General features: G+C 45.9%; 2 protein-coding genes across 3 annotated transcripts; one reads left to right on the forward strand and one right to left on the reverse strand.

Annotated features, from left to right (window-relative positions):
* Positions 1-1,157: 1,157 nt before the first annotated feature.
* Positions 1,158-17,106, forward strand: arfgap2 (ADP-ribosylation factor GTPase activating protein 2). 2 transcript variants are annotated; one of them, XM_072379877.1, is made up of 17 exons: positions 1,158-1,265; positions 2,923-3,041; positions 3,892-3,964; positions 4,140-4,271; positions 5,558-5,638; positions 10,859-10,964; positions 11,298-11,354; positions 12,008-12,052; positions 12,688-12,740; positions 12,828-12,964; positions 13,043-13,174; positions 13,251-13,379; positions 13,495-13,647; positions 13,732-13,858; positions 13,939-14,026; positions 15,790-15,914; positions 15,999-17,106. In XM_072379877.1, the coding sequence occupies exons 1-17, from the start codon at positions 1,194-1,196 to the stop codon at positions 16,017-16,019; spliced, it is 1,650 nt and encodes a 549-aa protein (XP_072235978.1). In that variant the 5' UTR covers positions 1,158-1,193; the 3' UTR covers positions 16,020-17,106. The 2 variants fall into 2 exon arrangements, with proteins under 2 accessions (XP_072235978.1, XP_072235977.1); XM_072379876.1 differs by lacking the exon at positions 12,008-12,052.
* pex16 (peroxisomal biogenesis factor 16) lies at positions 17,032-27,370 on the reverse strand. Its single transcript, XM_072379878.1, has 11 exons — positions 27,086-27,370; positions 26,851-26,886; positions 23,628-23,704; positions 23,413-23,546; positions 23,015-23,115; positions 22,639-22,719; positions 22,225-22,371; positions 20,019-20,091; positions 19,373-19,492; positions 18,274-18,338; positions 17,032-17,566 (listed from the first exon to the last, which is right to left on the reverse strand). Exons 1-11 carry the CDS (start codon positions 27,216-27,218, stop codon positions 17,508-17,510), a joined length of 1,026 nt encoding a protein of 341 aa, XP_072235979.1. The 5' UTR covers positions 27,219-27,370; the 3' UTR covers positions 17,032-17,507.
* Between the last annotated feature and the right edge of the window lies 1 nt (position 27,371).

Below are 27,371 nucleotides of genomic sequence, written 5' to 3' on the forward strand. Positions count from 1 at the left end.
TGAGCTGCGTTTAGCTAACGCAGAACAAGATGAATTCCTGTAGCAAAGAATGTGTGAACCTGAGAGGCAATGGTGCCAAATAAAACAAACTAAGTCAATAGAATGTACATAAAAGACTTAATGAAGTGAATACAAACTGCAGAAAAAGACTAAAAGAGAATCACAGAGCACCAGTCAAAGGACCAGCTGGTAAAGAAGCTCTTTTCTATAAAGTTTCCAGCAGAATGTTTTTGTTGGCAGCTGTGGTAACACGTCAAATCAGAACGTCATCATTCTCAGTCAAGGTTGTGTGTGAATGACAGGATGCAGCACAGAGCTGCATTTTAACGTTATCTGCCAGTGGGTTTAGTGTTGTGGGATTACATCAAATCCTTAAATCTTTGTTACAGATATGAGACAGGATGCAAATCTAAGTTTGTAATTAAGGACATGATGTTGAAGAAAATTCATGTGTAATTCAATTCAACTCAGTTCAGTACAATAATACTTTATTAATCACCAAAGGGAAATTATTTTGCTGCAGAATAAATTATCATTAAAGATCAGCTGTTGTTACAGATAGATAACTTAATAAAATAGAAATCAGCTGACAAACATGTAAAAGTTGAAGTGCAGCAGAGAGGAAGGTGTGGTAGAAATCTTCAGAGGTCTCCATCAGTGGGTTGGGGTGTTTTTTTGTAGCTTAGCAACAACTGATGATGTCACACACGGCGTCAGCAGGTAACTCACAGCCAGCAGTTCAACATCTGGGGTGCAGAGACGCTCCTTCTCAGTGACATGTCCAGGATTCCACCATCTGTTGTTAACCAGCTCTGTAATCCTCCTCCTTTACTGTTACCGCTCTGTCTGCAGTCTTAAAGCTGATCATAGAGCTGTTAGAGTTGTTCCTGCAGCCAGTTCTCATCCTGCTGTGTCCTCATCAGGGCTCCAAGCTCGTCCATTTTTATCCATTTTATTTATTTTATTTTGATCTCACATTTCCAGTGATGATCAAAGGAAGAAATGGTTTAAAATCCCTCCTCCTTTTCCTCCATTTTATTCATGCTCTGTATCCTTGATGTCTCCTCTTCAACTCATCTTAATTTGGTGTCTTATTCCAGTCTTCCGTAAACAAGAACTCTCGCTTTTGTCACATTCGGCACACACGACTTGCCGTAGTGACGTCAGCTTATGGAAATTGTCAGAGTGGCAAGATGGCTATGGAACCAAATAAGACCGAAATCCTTACCATTTTCAAACGACTAAGGTCTATCCCAACAAACAAGGTAACAGAATCTGACACTGTCTTTGTTTCTGGGTCACTGTATGGGTTCGGTTCGGGCAGTTCGCTTCCTGTTGGCACTGAGCTCGGCCCGGCTCCACGGTCACTTAGCTAACCCGAGCTAACGCCTGCTAGCCGCCGGTACAGCTGTAAAACATAAAGGCCACGTAAACGGTTCGTGTTTGACGAGGAAGCTAACGTGTTAGCTATGCCGCTTTCGTAAAATTGAAATGTAATTATTTAGTTAATCGCATCGACCCTTAAATATATTCAGGATAAGGCACACGAAGCAGAGAAAACATCGCAAACGTTAATATAATCAGTTTAATTATCCATATGCTGTTAGCTAATATTAGCATTGTCTGACGTATAATATCCACAGGTAATTTGTCCAGGTGTCTGTTACCTCTTAGAACCACATTGTCAGCAATTGATTGGACATATTTTACCAAGCTGGTTAATTAAAAACATGTTTAACTATTTTCCCTTAATTCTAACTTTATCTTTATTCATAATATAATACAGTGCAAAAGCCCGGATCCAACCCTCATGCCTTAGATTTTCCTTCCAAGCAGTCAGACTTTCCTGTAACCTTTTTAAATGGTCTTGAGAAATAGTTCACCACGCTTTCTAAGGGTCTTTCAAAGTTTTTCTTTGGACATTGGCTGCTTTTTCACTAACTTTCAGATCAGTCCTGATGTGTTTTTCTTTGTTCAGCCACTTAACTCTGACCTTTGAACCATTCAGGCAGATAAAAGGCTCCTAACTCAAGGGATGAACCAGTGTTGTGTCGACACAGAACAGACAACTTAGCAAAGAAGCCATTTTAAATTGGATCTTTAGGCACTTTGTTACCAGCAGCCTGTCACAAAGACACATAATTTGTTCCCATTTCTTTAGCTGCATCTATGAAAAACAGCAAAGAAAACACAGTTTGACAGACATAAAATAGGATTTCTGCAGCAACAAGGTGATTCCCAAAGAGCTATTAGCTGAAAACTTGGCATATCTCAGCATGGTGTGCAGTGTGTCCTTAAAACATTTGAGGAAACTGGACAAGTGGAGGACAAAAGAAGAAGTGTCAGGCCTAAAAAACTATCTACAGCAGATGAACAGGATCTGAAAGTGATGTCCTTAAGAAAGAGGAAAAAATCCAGCTGTGACCTGACAGGACCTGAGAGATGCATCTGGACCTTCAGCTGATCCATCTACTGTTGGCCCAAGCCTCATCAGAAATGGTCTCCATGGAAGGGTGGCTGTCAAGAAGCCGTTCTTAAGGAAGGGAAACGGGGAGAAAATGTCTGCCCTCCAGTTTTACACTATTTTTGACACTCTTGCTTTTATTAGATATGTATAATTTAGTGTAAAGAAACAGAAAATGTGTGAAAGAATATCAGAGGAACGACTGTCAGTAAAACTCTGACTCATCAGGCTGTGAACCAATCAGTGGTCCAGGTTTCACAACATTGTTAAAGTTTTCTGTGTTTTATTTGATGAATTAAATTGACGATGTTCCGGTCCATGTCACAGGGTCGGCATGGTAACGCCGTGAGAAAAAGCAGCTCACTAAAAACCACGCTGTGGCATAGCAGCAGTGTCACGTTCATTGAGTCATCTAATTCATGTTGCCCCAGTAAAAGTAGGTCAACGTTTCCGTGCAGGCTTGTTTCGACTGTGCTGCCAAAAACCCGAGCTGGGCCAGCATTTCGTACGGTGTGTTCCTGTGCATCGACTGCTCCGGCATCCACCGCTCCCTGGGAGTTCATCTCAGCTTCATCAGGTGAGCTTCAACAATAGGTCAGAGCTGTCACCTGTTATCATTATCACTTTTTATTCTTTGACAGTTTAATGAGCTGGCTCAGGGTAAAGTGGCTTCTGTGCAGTACACTGGTGAAGATGCCTCCCAAGGCAGGTAGGCTTGTTTGTTACTTTCTGGGCAGCGTTGATCCCTCTCTGCAGGGCCTTTTATCAGCCTGTCTCACAGGGTCTCTGCAGCTCAGGACACTCTGAACAGAGCAGATGTTCTGACAGGCTGAGCTCTCAGGAAGTGTAGATGCTGTTGAGCTTTCCTGACCAGGCGGTTTTTGTCATGTGTCCATGTAAGGTCCTCTGAGACATTCTCTCCACAGTCCTTCCATTTATGTCCAGACGCAGCTAATGATCGTCCTTCTTCTTCCTGGAGTGCATGAGCATTTCTTTTGTTTCCTGGTGTTTAGGGTCAGGTTGTGTACAGCAGTCAGCCTCTGAACCTGTTCCCTGTGAGCTGTCTCGGTCCCCTGGCTGATCAGGCCCACCAGTGTTGTCCCACCTGTGAATATGATGATGACATTGGTGTTGTTGGTAGACCAGCAGTAACATGAATAGAGGCAATACAGGAAAGAGCTCAAGACGCAGCCTTGTGGGACTCCAGTACTAAAAGACAGACAGGAGTAATGGTGGGTCTGACCTCACAGACTGGCCAGTTGGTTGAAAAGTCCATAAGCAGGTGTTGCTATGGAGACCCTGTTGTTCAGGAGACTGGTGTTAAAATCAGAGCTGTAGTCCACAAATAACCTGCATATTTTCCTAGTTTTTCCAGATGAATATTGGTCAAAATGTTGGTGTTGACCAATGTTTCTCCTTCCCCTCAGATCCACTGAGTTAGACTCCAACTGGAACTGGTTTCAGCTTAGATGTATGCAGGTTGGAGGCAACGCCAATGCGGTAAGTTAAGTCCTCACAAAGTCAGAGGATTGAACGCAATTTCTAAAGTGAAATCATGATTTATGATCTTTTACCTGAAGTAAAAGATCATAAATTATGGGTGTTATTTACATTTTTGGGCAGCATCATTTGGTTTCTGACTCAATGCAACAACGGTTTCTCCTTCTGCCTGCAGACGGCCTTCTTCCGTCAGCACGGATGCTCAACAAATGACACCAACGCCAAGTATAACAGCCGTGCGGCCCAGATGTACAGGGAGAAGATCCGGCAGCTGGCCAATGCTGCGTTGTCCAAATATGGAACAGATGTGAGTAGTTTTCAATAAAAAAGATAATAATGATATGAAGGAGTGTTTTTGTGTTAATTCAGAGCAGTAGGCTGTCAGTCAGTGGGTCCACATGATGAGATTAACTGGTTTATAGCTACAGTTGGGTTCTGCTCCTTATCTGAGGGTAATTATCCTTGGATATATGGCGGTGAATGAATGGAATCACTGGCACAAAGCATGTCATACCCCGGTCCGATAGGTGGCGCTGTCCCCATTTCAGCTATCGCTAATAGAGCCACTTCCTGTTGACGTCTTCACCGCCAACAACAACAAACTCAGGCATTCAGAAAGATGGCGAACGCAGAGCGAGATGAAGCTGCGTCCCTCTCCATCTGTGATGAGCTGGTTATGGAACAGACGATGCACAACGGCGCATTCTCCATCGCGTTGTTTCTTTCTTTCTGACGACAGCAACAGGAATATCGTCTGCTTCCACTTCCGGGTGAAAAAATCTGGAGCATGCTCAGAACGCTCGATCCGACCCACTGTCGTCTACGACCACTGATCGAGTTATCTCGGGGTCTTAATTCGATCCGATCCGATTTTAGTCAGATTAAGGTGTCTACATGAGCTGAAGAACTCAGTTTTATTGTAATTTAGCCATTAATCCGATCCGATGGCGCTCATGTAACCGCTCTGACTGACTGACTGTGTTCTGCAACTTGATTATTTGAGTCAAGATAAAACTATACTTTAATTCAGGCTTCTTTAAACCCGTGTTGATGCCTAAGTTGTGTGACATCTAACGCTGCAGCTCACTCATTTTAAAGCTAAAAAGATAAAGAACTCTGGCCTAATGACCTCTTACATCATCCTGGAACATTCAGTGCAACGTGGCTCACATCCTCTCCTCGGCATTTGTTACTATTGATTCAAACAAGAATTTTGAATCAATCGTAAGAATAATTTTTAACTTGGATCAGATAATTTCAGGGGTTTCAGATGAAGCAAAGTCTTCACAGCTGTTATGTAATTATTATATAATTCTAACTTCCAGCAGAAGTATTTCTCCTTCATTCTTCTGGCTGAATACCTCATTTTGTACCTCACAGAGACACCAATCTCTCAGTCAAACAGTAAATAAGGACCTTTGACGTGTTATGTAAGATTTTTAAAGGGATTATCAGTGTCTCAGACAGGTTAGCGGCTCCAGTTCAGAGTACACAGGGTGTGTAATGCTAACAGTATGTAACAATCACATCGTTAACTATGAGGTGGAAATAAAGGCAGGACTCTGTAATAAGCTGTTTCTGTCCTCGTTGCAGCTGTGGATTGACTCCTCTGCCGGAGGGACTCAAGCTGCTCCAGAGAAGAAAGAAGCGGACTTCTTCGCAGAACACACACAGGTTTGTTTTCTGTACAAACTGAATAAAATTACAGCTTTTAGGAGGCCAGTGTGTACATCAGAAAGTGTTTGGGTCTTTTTCTACACCAGTTATGAGAATGGCCCAAAGCTTATCCCTTAACTCGCACATAGATCAGTTTTATCTGCCTAAAACACACTAAACTGTGTCGTTTCTGGAGTAATTGTGATAAAATTGTCTCACATTAACTCCTGAAAAGTTTAAGCACAAAGAATGTGGTCCAAGTTTCAGCATCAGTCTGAATAAGCCTGAAAATTCACTAAAACTCTTCTTCATGCTATTTGAAGAAAAAGCTCAAACATATCGACACAGTTAAGTTCCTTTAAGTCCCAGAAGGCTCCCGGCGGATCACCCCCCCCCCCCCCCCCACATCCTGATGTATTTCTCATTTACTTCCTGATCCCTTTGACTAAACCGCCATTTAAAAAAAAAAAGACTTCAAACAATTCAGCAACTGGATGGTGTCTCATCAAGAAATGATAAGGACATTAAAAATAACCCGTAAATGCTCCTGACTGCAGCTGCTGGTGAAGCAGAAGCATAAACACGCCTTTACTCACACATCAGTAAAGAAAAGTTGACATATGAATGAGTTAAAGATTAATTAACTTTTGATTTTTTTCTGAAAATCCCATCTTCTGACCGGCTGGTGCAGCGTTTCAGGCCTTTCAGCTGCAGCTGGGTTATAAAGTTTGTCAAGTTTTGTGCATCGTTTAGAGGTCATCGAGGTCACCTGCGAGTCAGGCCCACCTGCTCGTTTTGTGCATCGTTTAGAGGTCATCGAGGTCACCTGCGAGTCACGCCCACCTGCTCGTTTTGTGCATCGTTTAGAGGTCATCGAGGTCACCTACGAGTCACGCCCACCTGCTCGTTTTGTGCATCGTTTAGAGGTCATCGAGGTCACCTGCGAGTCACACCCACCTGCCCGTTTTGTGCATCGTTTAGAGGTCATCGAGGTCACCTGCGAGTGACGCCCACCTGCTCGTTTTGTGCATCGTTTAGAGGTCATCGAGGTCACCTGGGAGTCACGCCCACCTGCTCGTTTTGTGCATCGTTTAGAGGTCATCGAGGTCACCTGCGAGTCACGCCCACCTGCTCGTTTTGTGCATCGTTTAGAGGTCATCGAGGTCACCTGCGGGTCACGCCCACCTGCTCGTTTTGTGCATCGTTTAGAGGTCATCGAGGTCACCTGCGAGTCACGCCCACCTGCCCGTTTTGTGCATCGTTTAGAGGTCATCGAGGTCACCTGCGAGTCACGCCCACCTGCTCGTTTTGTGCATCGTTTAGAGGTCATCGAGGTCACCTGCGAGTCACGCCCACCTGCTCGTTTTGTGCATCGTTTAGAGGTCATCGAGGTCTCCTGCGAGTCACGCCCACCTGCTCGTTTTGTGCATCGTTTAGAGGTCATCGAGGTCACCTGCGAGTCACGCCCGCCTGCTCGTTTTGTGCATCGTTTAGAGGTCATCGAGGTCTCCTGCGAGTGACGCCCACCTGCCCGTTTTGTGCATCGTTTAGAGGTCATCGAGGTCACCTGCGAGTCACGCCCACCTGCTCGTTTTGTGCATCGTTTAGAGGTCATCGAGGTCACCTGCGAGTCACGCCCACCTGCTCGTTTTGTGCATCGTTTAGAGGTCATCGAGGTCACCTGCGAGTCACGCCCGCCTGCTCGTTTTGTGCATCGTTTAGAGGTCATCGAGGTCACCTGCGAGTCACGCCCACCTGCTCGTTTTGTGCATCGTTTAGAGGTCACAGAGGTCTCCTGCGAGTCACGCCCACCTGCTCGTTTTGTGCATCGTTTAGAGGTCATCGAGGTCACCTGCGAGTCACGCCCACCTGCTCGTTTTGTGCATCGTTTAGAGGTCATCGAGGTCACCTGCGGGTCACGCCCACCTGCTCGTTTTGTGCATCGTTTAGAGGTCATCGAGGTCACCTGCGGGTCACGCCCACCTGCTCGTTTTGTGCATCGTTTAGAGGTCATCGAGGTCACCTGCGGGTCACGCCCACCTGCTCGTTTTGTGCATCGTTTAGAGGTCATCGAGGTCACCTGCGAGTGACGCCCACCTGCTCGTTTTGTGCATCGTTTAGAGGTCATCGAGGTCACCTGGGAGTCACGCCCACCTGCTCGTTTTGTGCATCGTTTAGAGGTCATCGAGGTCACCTGCGAGTCACGCCCACCTGCTCGTTTTGTGCATCGTTTAGAGGTCATCGAGGTCACCTGCGGGTCACGCCCACCTGCTCGTTTTGTGCATCGTTTAGAGGTCATCGAGGTCACCTGCGAGTCACGCCCACCTGCCCGTTTTGTGCATCGTTTAGAGGTCATCGAGGTCACCTGCGAGTCACGCCCACCTGCTCGTTTTGTGCATCGTTTAGAGGTCATCGAGGTCACCTGCGAGTCACGCCCACCTGCTCGTTTTGTGCATCGTTTAGAGGTCATCGAGGTCACCTGCGAGTCACGCCCGCCTGCTCGTTTTGTGCATCGTTTAGAGGTCATCGAGGTCACCTGCGAGTCACGCCCACCTGCTCGTTTTGTGCATCGTTTAGAGGTCACAGAGGTCTCCTGCGAGTCACGCCCACCTGCTCGTTTTGTGCATCGTTTAGAGGTCATCGAGGTCACCTGCGAGTGACGCCCACCTGCTCGTTTTGTGCATCGTTTAGAGGTCATCGAGGTCACCTGCGGGTCACGCCCACCTGCTCGTTTTGTGCATCGTTTAGAGGTCATCGAGGTCACCTGCGGGTCACGCCCACCTGCTCGTTTTGTGCATCGTTTAGAGGTCATCGAGGTCACCTGCGGGTCACGCCCACCTGCTCGTTTTGTGCATCGTTTAGAGGTCACAGAGGTCACCTGCGAGTCACGCCCACCTGCTCGTTTTGTGCATCGTTTAGAGGTCACAGAGGTCTCCTGCGAGTCACGCCCACCTGCCCGTTTTGTGCATCGTTTAGAGGTCATCGAGGTCACCTGCGGGTCACGCCCACCTGCTCGTTTTGTGCATCGTTTAGAGGTCATCGAGGTCACCTGCGGGTCACGCCCACCTGCTCGTTTTGTGCATCGTTTAGAGGTCACAGAGGTCACCTGCGAGTCACGCCCACCTGCTCGTTTTGTGCATCGTTTAGAGGTCACAGAGGTCACCTGCGAGTCACGCCCACCTGCTCGTTTTGTGCATCGTTTAGAGGTCACAGAGGTCACCTGCGAGTCACGCCCACCTGCTCGTTTTGTGCATCGTTTAGAGGTCACAGAGGTCTCCTGCGAGTCACGCCCACCTGCCCGTTTTGTGCATCGTTTAGAGGTCATCGAGGTCACCTGCGGGTCACGCCCACCTGCTCGTTTTGTGCATCGTTTAGAGGTCATCGAGGTCACCTGCGAGTGACGCCCACCTGCTCGTTTTGTGCATCGTTTAGAGGTCACAGAGGTCTCCTGCGAGTCACGCCCACCTGCCCGTTTTGTGCATCGTTTAGAGGTCATCGAGGTCACCTGCGGGTCACGCCCACCTGCTCGTTTTGTGCATCGTTTAGAGGTCATCGAGGTCTCCTGCGAGTGACGCCCACCTGCTCGTTTTGTGCATCGTTTAGAGGTCATCGAGGTCACCTGCGAGTTGTTACCAACAGGAATCCCAGGTGTGAATGCTTGCTGACTGCCTGAGGGGGAGCAGGTCCCCGGGACTCCCTTCACTGTTTCATCATGAACGGGTTCTTTAACTCCGCTCTGTTTCCCCTGATGATGTGAAGGATTTTCTCCAAACACAGAAGGACAAAACACCGTCCTGACAACAAGTCCGTAGCATTGTGCAGATGTTTAGTCTTTAAGGAAGTGGCTCCAACAGAGGATGAACTTTGAAACAACCCCCCCGTCTTTCAGAGTCGGGAGAAGGAAACGTTACAAAGTGGTTTTTGGAATCTGTTCCAGGCCTGAAACACCTTGGATTCACCCCGTCTCTGAAGTTAAAGCGTCAGGATCACTGCTCCCTGATTTGAGTGTAATATCAGAAATACTGGCCCCATAGTTTATTTCTGACCTGGGTCTCTTTAAATCAGGGCTAAAAACATATTTATTTCAGATGGCTTTTAATACCCAGTAGTATGGTGACACTTTTATATTATCTTATTAAATTTTGCTGTATTTTATTTTATTGCGTTTACTGTTATTTTATTGTTTTGTACTTATTCTTTTCTTTATTTATTATCTGCTGTAAAGCACTTTGGTACCGAAATGGACTGTTGTAAAGGGCTGTAGAAATAAATTACATTTACATTTACATAGTTTACGTAACAACCATGTTATTGTACTTTTTTTGTTGTCCTCAGCTGTCGGGAGGATATTGCATAAAGAGCAGCATGAATGTTCCTCAGGCAGTTTCTGCCCTCTGGTGCTACTTTGCTGTTGGGTTGGGGTTGGTCGGCAGGTCCTGGTTTTACTGTGTACGGTTGTTATGAGCTGTTGTCATGCAGTCGTATATAATTACACCCCCGCCTCCGTGCTTCGCTGTGGTAGTCATGCTGAGCCGATTTATTCGCTTTATTCATCGGGTTTATTTTCAGGCTCCAAAGCAAAGTTTGATATTTGACTTCTGTGCTGAAAGTCAAACAGTTTATTCCCTTGAGATGTTACCTCGTGCACAGATCTTCTACCCTGCTTTCATTCTTCAAATCAAACGTTTGATTTATTTTTTTTAGGGTTTCCTCAATGCAGAAAGTCCAAAACCGAGAAGTCCTTTGTGTTGGGGATGGAGAGATTTTTCGATCGGATCGAAGGGAGGATTGTGATATTTTTTTCTCATCAGAATCAGAAATACCGTATTTTCCGCACCAGAAGGTGCCTAAAAGCCTTAAATTTTCACAAAAAGCGCCATATAATCCGGTGCGCTTTATGTGTGATTCCAAAATCTGTCACGGATACCGCCATTTTGAATTTACCACGGGGAGCGCCCCCTCTGCATCACTCGCCGCTCACCGCCACGTTCACTTTAGCCACGCCTCTTCTCTCTCATACATTGGAAATTAATGGTAACGGGCCACTTCCGTCGCTCGCTTTGCCTTCGGTGTGAATCCATCCACTTTGGAGCCTGTATTTGCTTCATAGTCTCTTCTAATTGTATTTATTTAAAGCTGCTGAGGCCTTGAATACGGAACAGGAAGAGTAAGCAGGTCCGTGGTGGTTTTATCACTTTACTGAGACTCAAAAGAACTTTTCTTATTTCGTCCCGGCAGCCTGCTAATGACTGGAACATGGCGTCACCGTCCGAGCCGGAGCTGAATGGAGCTGCTGTCACTCCGCAGCTGACAGACGCAACGGTTAAAGTCCAGGATGACACCCGTAAGTAGAGTCCACATGATGAGGTATTAAACCAGTTAAATCCATGCTAAAGGTTCTGAAAGTTATGAAAAAAGCAACGTCCTCGGGGCAGCCGTTCAGAGAAAGCGCTGCACTCAGAGTTTCAGTCGCCAAGAGGAAATCCAGTCCATGAGATGTCCAGAAATCATTCAAGATAAAAGTTAGCTGGAGATCTCGCATTTAGCTTAATGCCATCATGGTGGGAGTTGGACTGGAGGTTGGACGGCGGATTTGGTCAAAGCTCTGACCAGATAAACGAGAGCCGAGTGATGTTAAAACTTAGTTAAAACGTCTGTTTCTGTCCGGTTGTTTCAGAGCCAGAGGAAGGACCCAGCATCGATGGTCTGAGCTCATCACCCAGAGCGTCCATCGGTGAGTAAATCGGCTCCATTCGGCCTCTGTGAGCCAAGGCAGAAGCATCTTCGTCCTCTTTCTGCGGCTCTGATCTTAATGATCTGTCCGTATATCTCACCCTCATTATTTACGCGCCATCATTTCACTGCACGCGTGTCCAGGGTCGTGATTATTGACCCAAAGGCGATCTGAGCATGTTTCTTTTTGGTTATTGACAGCTCTGCTCTCACAGAAGAAGAAGTCGAAGCTTCCAACGACTGACGGGATTTGTTTGAACTTGAAGTTATTTGAGTTTTCACACAAATAGAATTGCATTTGTTGGTTATTTTTCACATATTTGCGACGATGCCCCTTTCATGAAGTGAAATAATGCAGGAACAGAAGGGATTTAAGGTGACATATTGAGTCTTTGACATGTTAAGTTGGAGCCTGAGATGATTCCGATCAAATTCCCCCAAAATCTGCCTGTTTTCTGTGCGTTTGGGTGTCCAGGATCTGAGGACTTTGATCTGAAACGGAAAGGACCCGCTGTCTTTAAACAGATTTCCAGCAAACGTGTCGCAGCAGCATCTGGTTCAGATTAAATCCTGTTAGAAAAAGGCTGTTTTTCTCATGCTAAGTCCCTTCTTCTGTGTTTGGATCATGCTGGTGGCGCCGGGCCGGTCCTGTAGAGGACTCCATGCGTTTGGCGTCACAGGAAGGATGGACGCCTAAAGGTGAAAGTGTGGGCCGAGTTCTGGCTCAGATGCATGGCTGTGCTGCTTGACTGACACTTCTTCAGCCACCGCCCGGCCTCGCCTCTCTGCTTCTTACGCAGTGGAAATAGCTCTCAGGGGAGGCTGTGATGGGGGTGCGCTATTTCAGGTGTGCACCTGTTGTTCACAAAAACGCTCCTGGCAAAGTAAGGCTGGCTTTTGTCAGTCAGGAGACCCTAATGAAGCGTGCTGAAAGGGCTTTGTGAGGATGCTGTGCATACCTGCCTGATCGGAGCTCTGCCTCGAGCATTTCAGATGCAGCACGGCAACATTGCTGAGGCAAAACTCAAAGAAACATCTCAAAAATGGCATCGAAGAATTCTAACAACGGTGATAACTGCCACGACAGTCTGGCGTAACTGAAAGATGAATAGTTTCCTAAATGAATATAATTATAGTTGTTCGTAGTCTGTTTTCATATGAATTCACACTCGTCCTTAACTGAGCATCATGCTTCCCGCCTTCAGTTTGAGAATTAACCCTAAAAACCTTTTTCCAACATTCCCTTGTTTCTGAGCTGGTGTGTTTTTCCTGCTTTGATTGAATGTTAAAGGAAATCAAAAGCTCGTTTTAAGAAAGTGCCGATTGTGTTGCAGACGTAAAGCCTTCCATCATTGGGAAGAAGAAGCCCATCGCTGCCAAAAAAGGGGTGAGTCCACTGAAGATGCTGGTCTCATCTTCTGTTTTATCTCATTTCTGACTGACTGGAACTAATGGCGTGTCCACGTCGCTGCAGCTCGGTGCAAAGAAAGGTCTCGGAGCCCAGAAGGTGAGCAGCAAGAGTTTCTCAGAGGTGGAGAAGCAAGCACAAGTGGCCGAGAAGCTGAGAGAGGAGCAGGCAACTGAGGCCAAGAAACAGGCTGAGGAGTCCATGTAAGGAGCCTTTATATTAGAACAGAGATGATGAGAGCTTGGATCGCACACTGACATCACTCGCTGTGGCTGTTGCAGAGTGACGTCGATGCGTTTGGCCTACAAGGAGCTGGAGATCGACAGGAAAATGGAGGAAAAGAAGCTCCAGAACCTGAAAGGCAAGAAGAAGGAGCAGGCCGACAGGCTGGGCATGGGCTTCGGCAACAGGAGGTAACGCTTTGCTGCTGTCCTGGGGTCAGAGGGGCGCTGCGGGGGGTGTGACCGTGGCTGCTGTTTCTCGTTTCAGCGCCGTCTCGCACTCGGTGATGTCAGAGATGCAGGTGATCGAGCAGGAAACGCCTGTCGGAGCCAAGTCGTCCTCCCGCTCCAAACTGGACATGTTCGATGAGCCCGGCTTCACCTCCGGACCCCCGAAGTACGCCTCACTCACCTCCGAACTCAAACAGTAGATCACCTGCTTTAGTGCTGCTCTTTAAGCTCAGGCTGGAGCAGGAGAAGCCGATTCTCAGGCCGTGTGCTTCGTGTTTCAGATATAAGGACAACCCGTTCACCGTGGGGGACGCCTTTGGATCCCGGTGGGACACTGAGGGGGGAACCGCTTCTTTTACCACCTCCTGGACTCTGGAGAAAGACGACCCCAAAGATGAGGTCACCATCTCCAGCATCCAGCCAATCGGAGAGAGGTATCCGCACACACCCACCCACACACACTGATTTTATCAGAATCTCTGGCCCGGTCTCACCTCTGACCTGTGCTTGAACCTCAGACTCCCCAGCAGGAGAAAAGCAGAGGTGTCGGCTCCGGTGTCAGAGTCCAGTGAGGCCAGGCAGAAGTTCGCCAACGCCAAGGCCATCTCCTCGGACATGTTCTTCGGTCGGGAGAGCAGCGCCGAGGTGAGGAGCCCTCCTCTGTGAACCTGTGTCCTGGTGCTGCTGCAGGGCTGCTGCAGGGCTGACTTTGCTCTTTTTCTCAGTATGAAGCAAAAACCAGGCTGGAGAGCATGTCGGGCAGCACCTCCATCAGTTCAGCTGACCTGTTCGGAGACGGCAGTGACGACAAAGGTAACACCGGGTTTTATTCAGATGCCGCTGAAATTAGTCCCAGTCTTCCCTTTTATTTACTCATTAAAGGTTTTCTTAAGAGGAGCTGCTTCAGCTTCCACGATGCTCGCAAAAACCGCCAAAAGGACAACCATCCAAACTTTCTGGGCTCCTCTTTCCAGAACAATACGTTCCTTAAAGCTAACGGGTTCCTTTACGCTTGTGGTTTCTGTGGAAATTACACATGAACATCGGGTTAAAGGACTTGATGGATTTCTTTCCAAAGCGTGTTCGTATACTGAGTAAAATTATGTGGAAACACTGTTAAACACAGAGTCTTTGACTCTTTATGTTTGATTCGGGACTCTGTGTCCACTTTGAAGAACTGCATCTTCCAGTTTAATTCCTTTGTGTGTTTGATAATCCTCTAAATGTGTCATTAAAATCTAATTTTACAACCTGCGGTGACATCTGAACCACTGCTGGAGAGTCTTAATATCCTCAGTCTGTTCTGTAAACACAGTTTTCAACGATAAAACAGGAAATCAGAGGAACCCTGAGATCATGTTCCTCCTCTGCTGCTTCAACTTTCTATTTTTTTTCAGGCCCGGGACTCGATTAAAAGAATTAATCTAATTAATTAGAGGCTTTATAATTAATTAATCGAAATTAATCGCATTTTTAATCGCGTATAAATATTTGACCTGAGAACAGTGAAAAGCTTTTTTTCACATGGATTTTAGTTTATACCATTGAATAATGACTGAATACATAAGCTTAAGCAACAAAACATTGTTTATTTTTTTCAAGCTGGTACTTAACCAACCGTGCTTTTATCGGCTTCCATCCATCCGTCCGGTTTTTTTAAATTGATCTTTTTATGCCTTTTAATGGGCAGGACAGATAAAAAGAGACAGAAAGCAGAGAGGGGGGGGAATGACACGCAGTAAAAGGCCGTCTGATGCGGGATTCGAACCCACAGCAGAGGACGGTAGCCTCTCCACACGGGGCGGCTGCACAGCCCACTACTAGCTACCGACCATCCCATCCATCTGTTTTAAAACAATATTTCCCGTCCACGGGGCCAACCAAAGCGGTCTCATCAGCTTCTTCCTTCATGTTTAATATTGTTCACTGTGGTTTGTTGTTGTCTGAAGTCATGACCGTCAGTTGGTGCTCCAGTATAATCGGTATGTCTGAAACTCATTCAGTGAGAAACGTTCCGCGGTGCAAAAATAAGTGCGATTAAAATGAGTTAATTTATTTAACGCATTAATTTTTGTGTGATTAATTAATTCAATTCAGTTCAGTTTTATTTATATTACAACAATTCTCATCTCAAGGCACTTAAATAATATAGTCCAATTCAAGCCAATTGGAATTCAGTTGATTGTAATCATAATCCAGTTAATTCATTTCAAAATAATCCAATTCATTCATGTAGAGCCAATAAAAAAAAAAACCAATATCCTCGTTAAGGAACTGAAACTAATCTTAATTAACTCGTTAAAGGCCCTAATTTTTAATGAAATATTTTTTATGGTTCGAGTTTGACTCGACGTCACAGCGGCTCCGGATTTTAAACCTTTTAATCTCCATAAACCCGCCCACCAGCCTCCGATGGAAGCAGTTGGTGCTGCTGTAGCTCCTGTTTGTTTTCTGGTCTGGAGTAGAACTGGTTCTGGTTTAGGCTCCGGTTCTGACCCACTCTGGTTCCCCTTTAGTGTCTGAAATGAACTCCTCCCTCTGATTTAAACCCGTGTGACGGTTCTTTCTCTCCTCAGGGAGGGCATCGGGCTTCGACGGCGTGCTTCCCTCCGGACCGGACATCGCACAGTTCAAACAGGGTGTGAAGACCGTCGCCGGAAAGATGGCCGTCCTCGCCAACGGCGTGATGAACACCATCCAGGTGAGCCTCCTGGGACTCTGCTTCCCCTCAGTAACGCCTTCAGAAAGGTTTGCTCACACCTCGGCTCTTCTGTGTCTCCGGCAGGATCGTTACGGCTCCTACTGAGCGGCGCCGGGAGAAGAATCGCTTACTAACGCCTGTGTAGAACCAACCAGCCTCCTGACCGACACGAAGGAGGTGGGACGAGACGCAGAAAGATTGCATGGAGACAGGAAGCGTCCCTCCGTCCTCCACTAGAGACAATTTTCCAGGAGTGACACAGTATTCCCTTCGCTCATTCTCATTAGCAGACTCTTGATTTTTATTTTCATAAATGAAACCATCACAGGGTTAAAAAGTCTTTTCTAAAACGGCGAGTTTTGTTTTAATTTCCTCTTCAGAATCTTTTGGTCTTAGCTTTTCAGAAAGATGTGAAAATGAATTCTTTATTTTACTCTTCAAAGTGTTGGTTTTGATTCGTATTATCAAAAAGTTTTTGTTTGTGATGTTAAAACGAGGCGCAGTGTGTATTTTTTTAGTTAATTTGAACAGGAATCCATCATGTCTGACTGCTGCTCACTTTCAGGAGCTTCTTCTTCTTCTGATTTCACACCGGTTGGGATCATGCATTTCTGTTCCACATACTTGATGTCTCAGCTGCTGTGGTTATTTACAAAGGGTTAAACACAGGGACTCAAATACCTCCAGTTCAGTTAAACAAAGCGGGTTTAAACCCAACCTGAAGTGTCATCTGGCGCCGGGTAGAACATGCAGAGTCCCAGCTCGCTATGCATCTAAGCTTTAGGACCTTCATGCAGGTTTCACTTTGTTTCTGTCGCTGAATCTCAAGTCTGCTCCCACTTTAAAGACATCTTAATTTCACTGCCATCCAAAGCACGTGCGCACATCCGTGGCGTGTTCACACCTCCACTTCCTGTTTGTGCTGCAGTCCATCTTAAAGTCCCCTTCGCCTTATTGTTCTGAGCAGACTCGACGTTCAGCGACTGGCAGGAAACGGTTGATTTCTGGAAAGTGGTTTTTAGTTTGCTTTGAAACATCAGAGTGACATATTTTATTTTTCCTCTCTATGCCTGTGTATACCCCCCCCCCATAAGAGCCTTCAAAAAAACACGTGGACTGAAAGGATGAGAGTATTTATTTGTAGGCTACAAAAAGAAACTTATTCAGTATGTTAATAAAGATCAAAACCCTCCGCCGGCTCCTCTCTGACTCCAGCACACACTCAGACTTCCAGCCTCCCCAGCTCGGCTTTTAGGACTGAGCACACTTTAATTTAAACTTCAGTCTCTGCAGCCAGCTGCTGACACATTTAGCTGCTCACAGATCAAAGGAAACGGTGTGAACGCCACGCAAATCGCTGTCAGAACGAAGTTCTTCAGCGTCTCCGACGGGAGGCAAGCGGCCGCGCTCAAGGTTGTAAAAAGAGGTGAAAGAGGTTAAATTTCTGCAGTGAGAATCATTTTCACGTCATTTTTAAATCACATTTTGGGGGCCGATGAGACGCGTCTCCGCAGGAGCGCCAACAGCCAGACGGCTCCGCCCCCACCGCTGCTCGAAGAAGAAAGTCGACGATCCGAGCACCTGCTGCAGGTTTTACCCCCAGTTGTAGAAGTAGATCTTCTGCCAGGTGGGGAGATACTCCATCAGAGGACCTGAAACAGGCAGCAAAGGTCAGATAAGGGCCTCTGGCTGATGGGGATATTTGAGCTTCCTTCAGCCACTTTGCTCCGGTTCTGCTTTTCAGACTACCTCACACAGACCGTCAGGTATCAGTGCTTCATGTCACCAAATGATCTGATTTATCGCCGCCCTGCATTGTGAACCAACTGGTCGAAATGCTTCATGTTTGACAACATTCAGCCGGAGCCAAAAGGCAAAACCGGCGATTTAAAAAGGAACAAAAAACAGGGCGGAGTCCTGCAGCAGAGGAAAACATCTGTTCACAGCTGGACCTAACGTCTCCTCCCAGGTGAGCCAATCACAGGTGGAGGAGCCGCCGCCTCCACCTCTGACAGGCCTCACGTACACTAGGAATTCACCTCTTTAGTGGTGTCCAATGTGATGTTAAGGCCCCAAAAAGCCTTTATTTATCGCATCGTCTTTGTTGTCTAATTTGGAAAATTACAGTCGAATTATTGTCAGATTTTGAATGTGAATCAAGCAAAAATCTGCAAAACAACTTATTTTTGGTCCTGAAAACAAATTTTATACCAAACTTAAAATGTTCTGTTCCACATCTGTCCTCTGGGGGGCGCTCATGTGCACACAGACTCATTAAAGTGCACCTGCAGTCCTGCCGGAGCAGCTCGGCTCCTCCAAAGGTTCACCCTCAACCACACCAACACACGGCCGTACTTACGCGCCACGAGTCCGATTCCCGGGACATGATCGGCCAGAAGTCTGAGCAGGAAGACGATCTTTTCCCTGCGGAGGAAACACGGATGAAAACACGCCTCGACTGCACAATGTACACCAACACAGGTAGCCAGGTAGCTGATGTGAACATTTAAAATAGAAACTCTCATTCTGTAGATTCTGTACGGCTCAGAGCAGTCTGAGGAAAGTATTCCTGCATCAGCAGGATGGATTAACTGAGGAGTTTATGGCTTTTTTCAGTCTTTTTTCCAGTCTTTTAGCCTTTTCTGCATCAGTCGAACTGAGGCTCAGACTTGTTGATGTGTTGGATAAAGCTCCACAGTTACTCTCTCAGGTTATAACATGGAGGGTCAGTTTACATTCAAAGAAAACCTCTTTCTGAACTGTGTTTGAGCCACTTATTGAGCCATTAGCTCAGCCTGACCCCTGCTTTTGTGTTCGGTTGCAGAGTTTAGCCTGTGTTCGAACAGAAGAACCGAGCAGGGCATGCAGGCTGGTTACAGCTCTGGCCTCCTGCTGAGGTCTCACCGAGACGAATAAACTCAAAGAACCTGTGGATTTAAACAGGTTTTCGTTGTAATTTCTCCTCCACTTAAACTCATTTTAAGCCCTTGAGGGAAACAAAGTTGTTTCCTTTCAATAAAACAGACCGAAACCTCCTCAAGAGAGAGAGTTTGAACCTGTTTTTGCACATTTCTGGAAGTTTTTCTTTCAATAGATTTATTTTTCTATGTTCTGTTTGTTCCTTATTTGGTGCAAAGAGCTAAAAATCAGCCTTCCGTCCTGCTTTGGCTGCAGCAGCAGCTGTGTCGGCTTAGTTCAGTCTGTTTTACATGAACCTGACTGCTGGTTAGTTAAAGCTGGTAACCAGAGGGATACACCGATCTGATTCATGTGCATTCGTTTCCTCTCTTCGCTCCAGTTTTTCTAAGCTAAGGACTGCATTTCTAAAGGATTTTCAGTTTGTCAGAAGTGATTTCACGTCTTTGATTTCTCCGTAATTGGAGCATTTTGTGGTTTTTAGAGGAAAATGTGATAAAACGATCAGATCTCAGGTCACATCCGTGTTCACAGATACGTACTCTGAGTATTTGTCGTAGAAGGGTGAACGCAGAAGGTAGTAGGACAGAAGAAAGGCCCGCCTCCTCATCTCAGCCCGCTCCCATCTGTTCTGAAATCTGGCATCCTTGAGGACAGCGAAGCTGCAGGTAAACAAGAGACAAATAAATGAAATTTCTCCTCTGATTGGCATCAGAGTGACGCTCTGATTCAGATGTGGATGTGAGACTTCTCATCTTTGCTTTGTTCACTTGTTGAAGCTCACTGGCATCTGAAAACCAGTCTTTCTGAGTGATGCAACAGGTTTAGCCTCATGTTTGAGCTATGAGCTCATGACTTTTCCCCCTTTCTAACTGGTCTATCCTGCAGATAAATTCAAAGCATTAAAGAGCTAAACTCTCATTCACATCAATGCATTAACAGAAATAACGTGTTTCAGTTTCGTTTTTAGGAACTATTAATGAACCCTTCCTCCAAATTATGAAGGAAAAAACTGAATTTGACCAAGAAAATAAAGAAAATCCTTAAGAAAATTTTAAATAAATGCATCTAAAATCCATTTAATGCCTTTTCTGGCTTCTGTTCATTGCTCTGCTGACATGACTGAGACGACACAGCGAAGATTTGGCACAGAATGAAATGATTTAACATGAATTAATTTAGATTTACCTCGACAGTTCGAGGACTCCAGAGATGAGCCACGGCTTCCACGACTGTTTCCCACAAAGTCCGAGAGCGAGAACTGCAGTCGGGATGGACCGAGTCAAGAAAAACTGACATCAAAGGTTCTCCTTTAGCACAAAACTACAGGAAAAAAGTGAAAATAAAAGTAGAAACAGCGAAACAAACCAAGGCAGAGATTATGTTGTCATAAATAGGTGTGACACAGCTGATCGTATCTTTCCCATCTTTCTCCGATTCTCCTCTCAGGGAGTAATGGAAGCTGCTTTAAAGCAGACATGTTTAGCACCTTTAAGTCTCTTCTTCAGCAGATAGAAGCTCAGCTGGATCTGAACCAGCTGACGGGCTCGGCCATGTTTCAGCTCTGAGAAACTCTGGTGCTGCTCAGCAGGATGTTTGGATCATTGTCTTGTTGCAGGATGAAGCTTTGGAGGCGTTTACTGGAGCTGGAGCAGATCAGATGTTCCAGCTCAGAGTTCGTTGAGCAGCTCCATCATCAGTGAGGATAAGTGAGCAGAACCTGTGGCACCAGAACCTGTGGCACCAGAACCTGTGGCAGCAGAACCTGTGGCAGCAGAACCTGTGGCACCAGAACCTGTGGCAGCCAGAACCTGTGGCAGACAGAACCTGTGGCAGCCAGAACCTGTGGCACCAGAACCTGTGGCAGCAGAACCTGTGGCACCAGAACCTGTGGCAGACAGAACCTGTGGCAGCCAGAACCTGTGACAGACAGAACCTGTGGCACCCAGAACCTGTGGCACCCAGAACCTGTGGCAGCAGAACCTGTGGCACCAGACATGCCCACACCATCACACCCCCACCCCCGTGTTCAGCAGAGCAGCTGCTATGCTGTGGATCCTGGTTCCTGTTTTCCACACTTTCTTCCTGCCATCGCTCTGATGCAGCTTCATCTGGGTCCAGAACACCTTTTTCCAGAACTCTGCAGCTCCTTTAAGGACCTTTTGGTGAACTGTAACGTGTCCATCCTGTTTCTGTGGCTAACTAGCGGTTAGCATGTAGCAGTGGCTAACTAGCGGTTAGCATGTAGCAGCGTAGCCTCTGTGCTTCTGTTCATGAAGTCTTCTGAGGACAGTCGTCTCTGACAGAGACACACCTGCCTCCTGAGGATGGTTCTGATCCGTTGGTCGTCTCTGACAGAGACACACCTGCCTCCTGAGGATGGTTCTGATCCGTTGGACGGGCCTTTGAGGATGCTTCTTTCCCACAGTGAGGATTCTTCTGTCTTCCTCGGCCTACCAGAGCGTTCTTTCTTCTTAATGATCTTCCAGACAGCTGACTTTTTTAGTCCTGAGGTTTGACCCAAGTCTCTGATGATTTATTCTGTTTTTCAGCCTCATCACAGCTTCTCTCCTCGTGAACAGCGACAGAAACAAGCCGAGGCATCTTATCCCTGCACTGATGCAGCAGTGAAACACACCTGAGTGATCACACACACCTGGAAGCCACCTGTCCCAGACATTATGGATAAAAAGTGTTGTCATTTCTACATGGTGCAGCTGAAATGTAGGGAAATGGCTTTAAATTAAAGTCTGGAATGTGCCTTTAATCCCGTGTGAGTTGTTTGATTCAGTTTTAGAGCAGAGAGGGCTCTGCTTTTCAGGAAAATCTCAGCTTTGTTCTCCCTGCTGATACAGAACACACAAAGGCTTCATTCCCATCACAGCTTGCAGCAGTTTGCCATCTAGAGTTCAGTTTTATCATTGCAATCAAAGCTGTGCTGATCCAGGACTCGAAAAAACTACTTTCCCTTCTCAACTATAATTCATTATATTTCCTCATCTTTACATCTGATGGAAACAAACCGCTTGGGTTACATTTCACTGGCTTTTCCCAACAGCAACACGAGACGTGAAGATGTCAGAAAACATCTGAACCAGCAGCAAAGCGCCGAGGAAAGCTGGTTAAAGGGCAGATAGGCCGGCCGGTGTCACCAAATCTGCCGTCCAGCAGCCCAGAAATAAAGGACTGCAGTTGTGACATCAGACAAAGCTCCGAGGCTGTGCTGGCAGCAGTTTTCTGCCATAAAACTGACGTTAGTTTCCTTCTGTAACACCACAGGAAACAGGAGCATGCAACCCTGAAAGGATTCTTACAGAACCCAAAAGAAAAAACACAAAGGGAATCCAGAATCTGCCAATCTGTGCAGACTGGACCGACACTGGGGGAAGGATACGATGTACAAGCGGCCGTCCGATGTATGCAGACTCAGCGATTGTCCCTTGAAGGCCCAGAGGAGTTGGTTTGCTGCCGAGCTTCTCCTTCAGGCTGCTCCTCTTCCTCTGGCTCGGCGCTCCCCACAGCCGGGTCTGCAGGGAGGAAACTGCCCACGGCAGGGAGGACATGGACAGTTATTTGAAAACAGTTTCTCCCTCTCAGCACCACAGACCCCCCCCCTGCATATCTGCACTGTTCAAACTCAAGACTCCGTCACAAAGACAAAGACAAAGCAGGGTTTCAACCTGGCAACCTGCGGCCATCCAGAGCTTTTCCAGCATCTTTGTTTGCTTTAATGCCAGAGCCGAGTCACACAGAAGCTTAAGAAGCTCCAATGGCTCTGCTCCTCGGGCGTTTAAGAGTTTTATCTCACCGCTGCCCAGACCCCTGATGACTCGTCCCGACCTCTGACCCACAAAGCAGGCGTCATCCTCCGGCTCGCCGCCGCCGTCGTCTGTGGAGGAAAACACCATCTCATTCATCAAGTGACTGATATCATGCATAAAACACATGAAGTGGCCACACGAGGCTTCATTCAGCCACATCTAAGCCCAGAAAGATCACAAGACAAAGGCCAAGGTTTGGAGTTCGATCCCCGGCTTCCCCGGACCACATATCGCGGTATCTTTGGGTCCATGTGGCCTCAGATGAAGTGAAAAGGGGCTTTTTGAGTGGTCAAAAACAGATTTAAAGAACTGAACATGTAAAGGACGAATGTTTCAGGCTGACACTGACAGCGGTTTACCGACCTTCACCGACACATTCTGCACTTCTGTCCAGGGGGATTATGGGAGGTGAAGTCTGGAGGCCAGATTTGTACACCAGAAGAAGCACGAAGCGGAAAACTGCCCTGGAAAAGGAAACATCAGAGGAAACACGTACTTTAGAGCCACTCACGTAGTCGTGCTTCAGGACTAAATGACCAAAACTTCATGGACATCCCGTGAATTATGAAGCCAGGCTTTTAGTTTGGGTTCCAGTTTGTGGCAAAGCTGCTGCTGGAGGTTCAGCTCAGGGAAGTTTCTGTTTCACACCAAATGAGTTAAAACCGGCTAAAACAATCAGATTCTGTTCCCTGGACAGTGTTCTGATAAATCTTACTTGGTTTCTTTTTATTTCTAAATCCCACTAAAGGAGGAGGACGTACTTAAAAATATGAACGAGTCCAACGACCAGCCAGCGGCCGACTTCCCCCCACAGCTTGCAGGCTCCTATCTCCAGGAAAACCTCGACGTACTCCAGCACCGACAGCCAGGTGAGGAGCCTCTGCTGAGACAGAGACTGAACACAGGACAGCGCTTTCATCAGCCAATCAGAGACACTAACAGAGCAGGAAGCCATGTCTGACCCAAAGCTGCTCACCTCAGGGACGGCACATCTCAGCCCTTTGCGCAGGATGCTGTCATTGAACAGCACCAGGAGGTTGGAGGCCGAGTACACTGAGAAGAAGACGCACAAAGAGCAGTTTACAGTGAGAAATAACACCAAATGACTGCTTCATTCAGCCACATCTAAGCCCAGAAAGATCACAAGTCGCCTGCCAGTCCGAAGGTTTGGAGTTCGATCCCCGGACCACGTATCTTTGGGTGAGTCCATGTGGCCTCAGATGAAGCGAAAAGCATTGTTAAAGGGGCTTTTTGAGTGGTCAAAAAGCTTGATATAAGAACAGTCCTCCCACTGCCCCCCCCAGGCCAGTCGATCAGCTTTGCTGGCCCCTTGTCTACTGGCTGCTGATTTAACTCCTGCAGTGATGTCACTCGTTTGGGAGCCAATGAAAAAGCACTGAGCACTTTCATCCCAACACTTTGGACTTTTCCTAAAATCATTATTTCAGTGTCTTGTGCTGCATTTGTTTCTTTAACCTGTAATTCTTAGTTTAAATTCCCATTTTTTTTAGACATTAGAGTCAGATTAGAGCTCCTTTGGGGGTTCAGTGACGTATTATTGAACTGAGCTTTTTTATTTAAACAGAAAAATCAACCCAGCAACCAGGAGAAGTCATATTATTCCATCTTTAACACACCGTCAGGCTGCCTGAAATCATCTTCTCCAGCTCTGTGTAGTTTAACGGGTTTAATAACTTTAATAACCTCTGTGGAACATCATGAAACATGCATCAGTCCCGCTCCTCTTCATTTATTGCTGCAGTTGTGTATCTTTAATCTGGGGTGGAGATAATAATCTGTTTCACTCTCAGTGTGAGTTGTTGCTGGAACATCTATCAGTTCATTTCAGTTTCATTCTGAGTTGTGGTCATGATGCACACGAGGGGTGAGTTTGCATCATCTTTTCAGGGTCGGGGGGGAGCTTAACCACACACAGAAGTGTGTTTTCAGTACAAATGGGCTAAAATAGCACAAGCAGCACATGTCATTTATTTACTGAACAAAGTGTTTCTGAACACTGCTGCAAAATGCTGATGGAAAAGCACAGATTTCTTAAAAATAAAGAAAAAGATGAATAAATAAACTGATGTGTATCAGCTTTCAGCCTCATGTGAGTTCTGTGCAAAACAAATATTACAAACAGTAAAACTAAAATGCACATTTTAGAATTCAAATGAGCAGCTGTTAGTTTGTACAAAGATTGTTTTTTAATGATTTGTTTATGAGAGGAATTGATGTGAAGGTTGTGTGCACGAGTCTGTTTGCACAAACAGCTCCAGCCTCCATCTGTTCCACAGCAGCAGCTGAGACTCGACTCTCATCCTCAGAGCCCAGTGACGGCTCCATCTGCTCCGATGTTCAGCTTTTACTCAGAGTTTAATGGTCCCTTCTGCTTTAAAAGGAGGAGTCTCCAGCAGGGGGTGCAGTAAGTTTCTGTATGATGGCATTCAAACTGAAAGGTTAATGAAGTTTCCCTGAAATCACATGACTGATGAGAAATGAAGCCCAGATAAAGACTTTCTTTTTCAAAACCAATCTGTCATCTATGAGCAGCGATGATTCATTTCAATATTGACACTGGTTCAACCTGCACAGGTGCAAATAAAATGTAAAAACGAAAGAAAAAAAACACAAAAGCTTCAATAATGTTGAGGTCCGGGCTCTGGGGAGGATTCATCCCTCCATAAGACCTGTTGCCACTGATTTTCAGTCCACTTCTTGTGTCATTTGGCACAGCTCAGCCTTTTCTCCCTGTTTCCCTTCCTTAAGAACGGCTTCTTGACAGCCACCCTTCCATGGAGACCATTTCTGATGAGGCTTGGGCCAACAGTAGATGGATCAGCTGAAGGTCCAGATGCATCTCTCAGGTCCTGTCAGGTCACAGCTGGATTTTTTCCTCTTTCTTAAGGACATCACTTTCAGATCCTGTTCATCTGCTGTAGATAGTTTTTTAGGCCTGACACTTCTTCTTTTGTCCTCCACTTGTCCAGTTTCCTCAAATGTTTTAAGGACACACTGCACACCATGCTGAGATATGCCAAGTTTTCAGCTAATAGCTCTTTGGGAATCACCTTGTTGCTGCAGAAATCCTATTTTCTGTCTGTCAAACTGTGTTTTCTTTGCTGTTTTTCATAGATGCAGCTAAAGAAATGGGAACAAATGATGTGTCTTTGTGACAAAGTGCCTAAAGATCCAGTTTAAAATGGCTTCTTTGCTAAGTTGTCTGTTCTGTGTCGACACAACACTGGTTCATCCCTTGAGTTAGGAGCCTTTTTTCTGCCTGAATGGTTCAAAGGTCAGAGTTAAGTGGCTGAACAAAGATAAAACATATTCCTCTGAAAATGCTCAGGTACAAGAACTGGACTGAAAATGAGTGAAAAAGCAGAAAATGTCAAAAGAAAAACTATGAAATAACTTCGGAAAGGTGGAGAACTATTGATCAGGAGACTTTAAAGATTACAAGTAAGTCCGTCCGACGGGACAAAGGCTGATCGTGTCGCCAGCTTTAAGTTCCTGAGTCCAAATCTCAGAGGACCTCACTTGGACCATTTGCACTAAACTGTCTACAGTTTACTAATTTTTACCCATTTATTGACCTTTTCCTTAGCATATCCATTGTACTTATCACATCATACCTCTTACCTCATTCTGCAATATATATATATATATATATATATATATATATATATATTAGTTTAGTACCTATTCATACTTCTGTCACAGTTTATAACCTACTCTCTTGCTCTTTTATAACCATTCTGCTCTTACTGCACATACTCGACACTTTCTGCTTCTTTGCACTTCCGGTTAGATGCTAAACTGCGTTTCGTTGTCTCAGTACTTGTACAATAAAGTTTAATCTAATCTGATCTGAAGTCTGGCTGCTTGGATGGAAACAGGAAGAAGTGGATCAGGAGTTTTAAGCAGGACTGAATGATCACCATTACTCTCTGAATCCACAGATAACATATTCAGGTTTCTCTGTTTTGTCTCAACAATAGTCACAAACACTCAAACTCATTTGGAAATACTTTACTTAAACTAAAACTTGGTCCTGGGAATGTGTTGAATGAATTAATGACTCATCTGCTCGGACATATTTAATTCCTGGGGGAATTTATAACTTAAAACGCCCTAAAGGTGTTAATGCAGGGTAACCCAAGGCCTTGATTTTTTTATTTTATTATTTTTTTACTTACCCAGTTCAGACAATTCATGGGAATCAGCAAAGCGCCCTGAAAAACAAGAGTTGTGACATGTTGTCATGAGCTGCTGCAGGTGATGTTTTGAATTTCCATATTTCTAATTTCTCCGAAAATTAAATCTGATCTGGGACAAAGTTCTGGGTAGTTAGAAGTGTGGCTAAACTTTCCCACGCACATGCACGTCTCCAAGGCTTCACTTTAATGTGAGCAAAGCCCTGCTGTCACTGACCTGCGATCAGGTAGGAGAGAGTCCGCACCGTGCTCTCCAGCTGCGCCGTGGCAGCTGGGTTCCTCCGCACATACTCGGTGTAACGCTCATAAACACGGCTCACTTTGTCGATGTACTCCTTAATGTGAGACATTTCAGCCTTAAAAGACACGGCCGCTCTTCATTTAGCCCCTCAGTTCAGAATATTACGGGCGACGAGTTTTTCTAAGCTTCTTACAACTGTTTTTCAAAACTAAAGCTACTTCCGCTTGGTTGAACCGACACTTATTAGCGTCCCCCTCGCTCT

This window comes from Leuresthes tenuis, unplaced genomic scaffold (genome assembly GCF_036924035.1).
Source record: "Leuresthes tenuis unplaced genomic scaffold, fLeuTen1.0.hap1 SCAF_2, whole genome shotgun sequence".
In the NCBI taxonomy this organism is placed as follows: Eukaryota; Metazoa; Chordata; class Actinopteri; order Atheriniformes; family Atherinopsidae; genus Leuresthes; species Leuresthes tenuis.

What these genes read in the sequence shown, in the direction of transcription:
- arfgap2 (XM_072379877.1), top strand. Translation starts at nt 1,194, where the DNA reads ATGGCTATGGAACCAAATAAGACCGAAATCCTTACCATTTTCAAACGA. An exon ending in TTGGAGGCAACGCCAATGCG is followed by an intron (nt 3,965 to 4,139) that starts GTAAGTTAAGTC and finishes TTCTGCCTGCAG; the next exon opens with ACGGCCTTCTTCCGTCAGCA. An exon ending in ATCCAGCCAATCGGAGAGAG is followed by an intron (nt 13,648 to 13,731) that starts GTATCCGCACAC and finishes CTTGAACCTCAG; the next exon opens with ACTCCCCAGCAGGAGAAAAG.
- pex16 (XM_072379878.1), bottom strand. Translation starts at nt 27,218, where the DNA reads ATGTCTCACATTAAGGAGTACATCGACAAAGTGAGCCGTGTTTATGAG. An exon ending in TGAGATGTGCCGTCCCTGAG is followed by an intron (nt 23,547 to 23,627) that starts GTGAGCAGCTTT and finishes TCCTGTGTTCAG; the next exon opens with TCTCTGTCTCAGCAGAGGCT. An exon ending in TTCTACGACAAATACTCAGA is followed by an intron (nt 18,339 to 19,372) that starts GTACGTATCTGT and finishes TTTCCTCCGCAG; the next exon opens with GGAAAAGATCGTCTTCCTGC.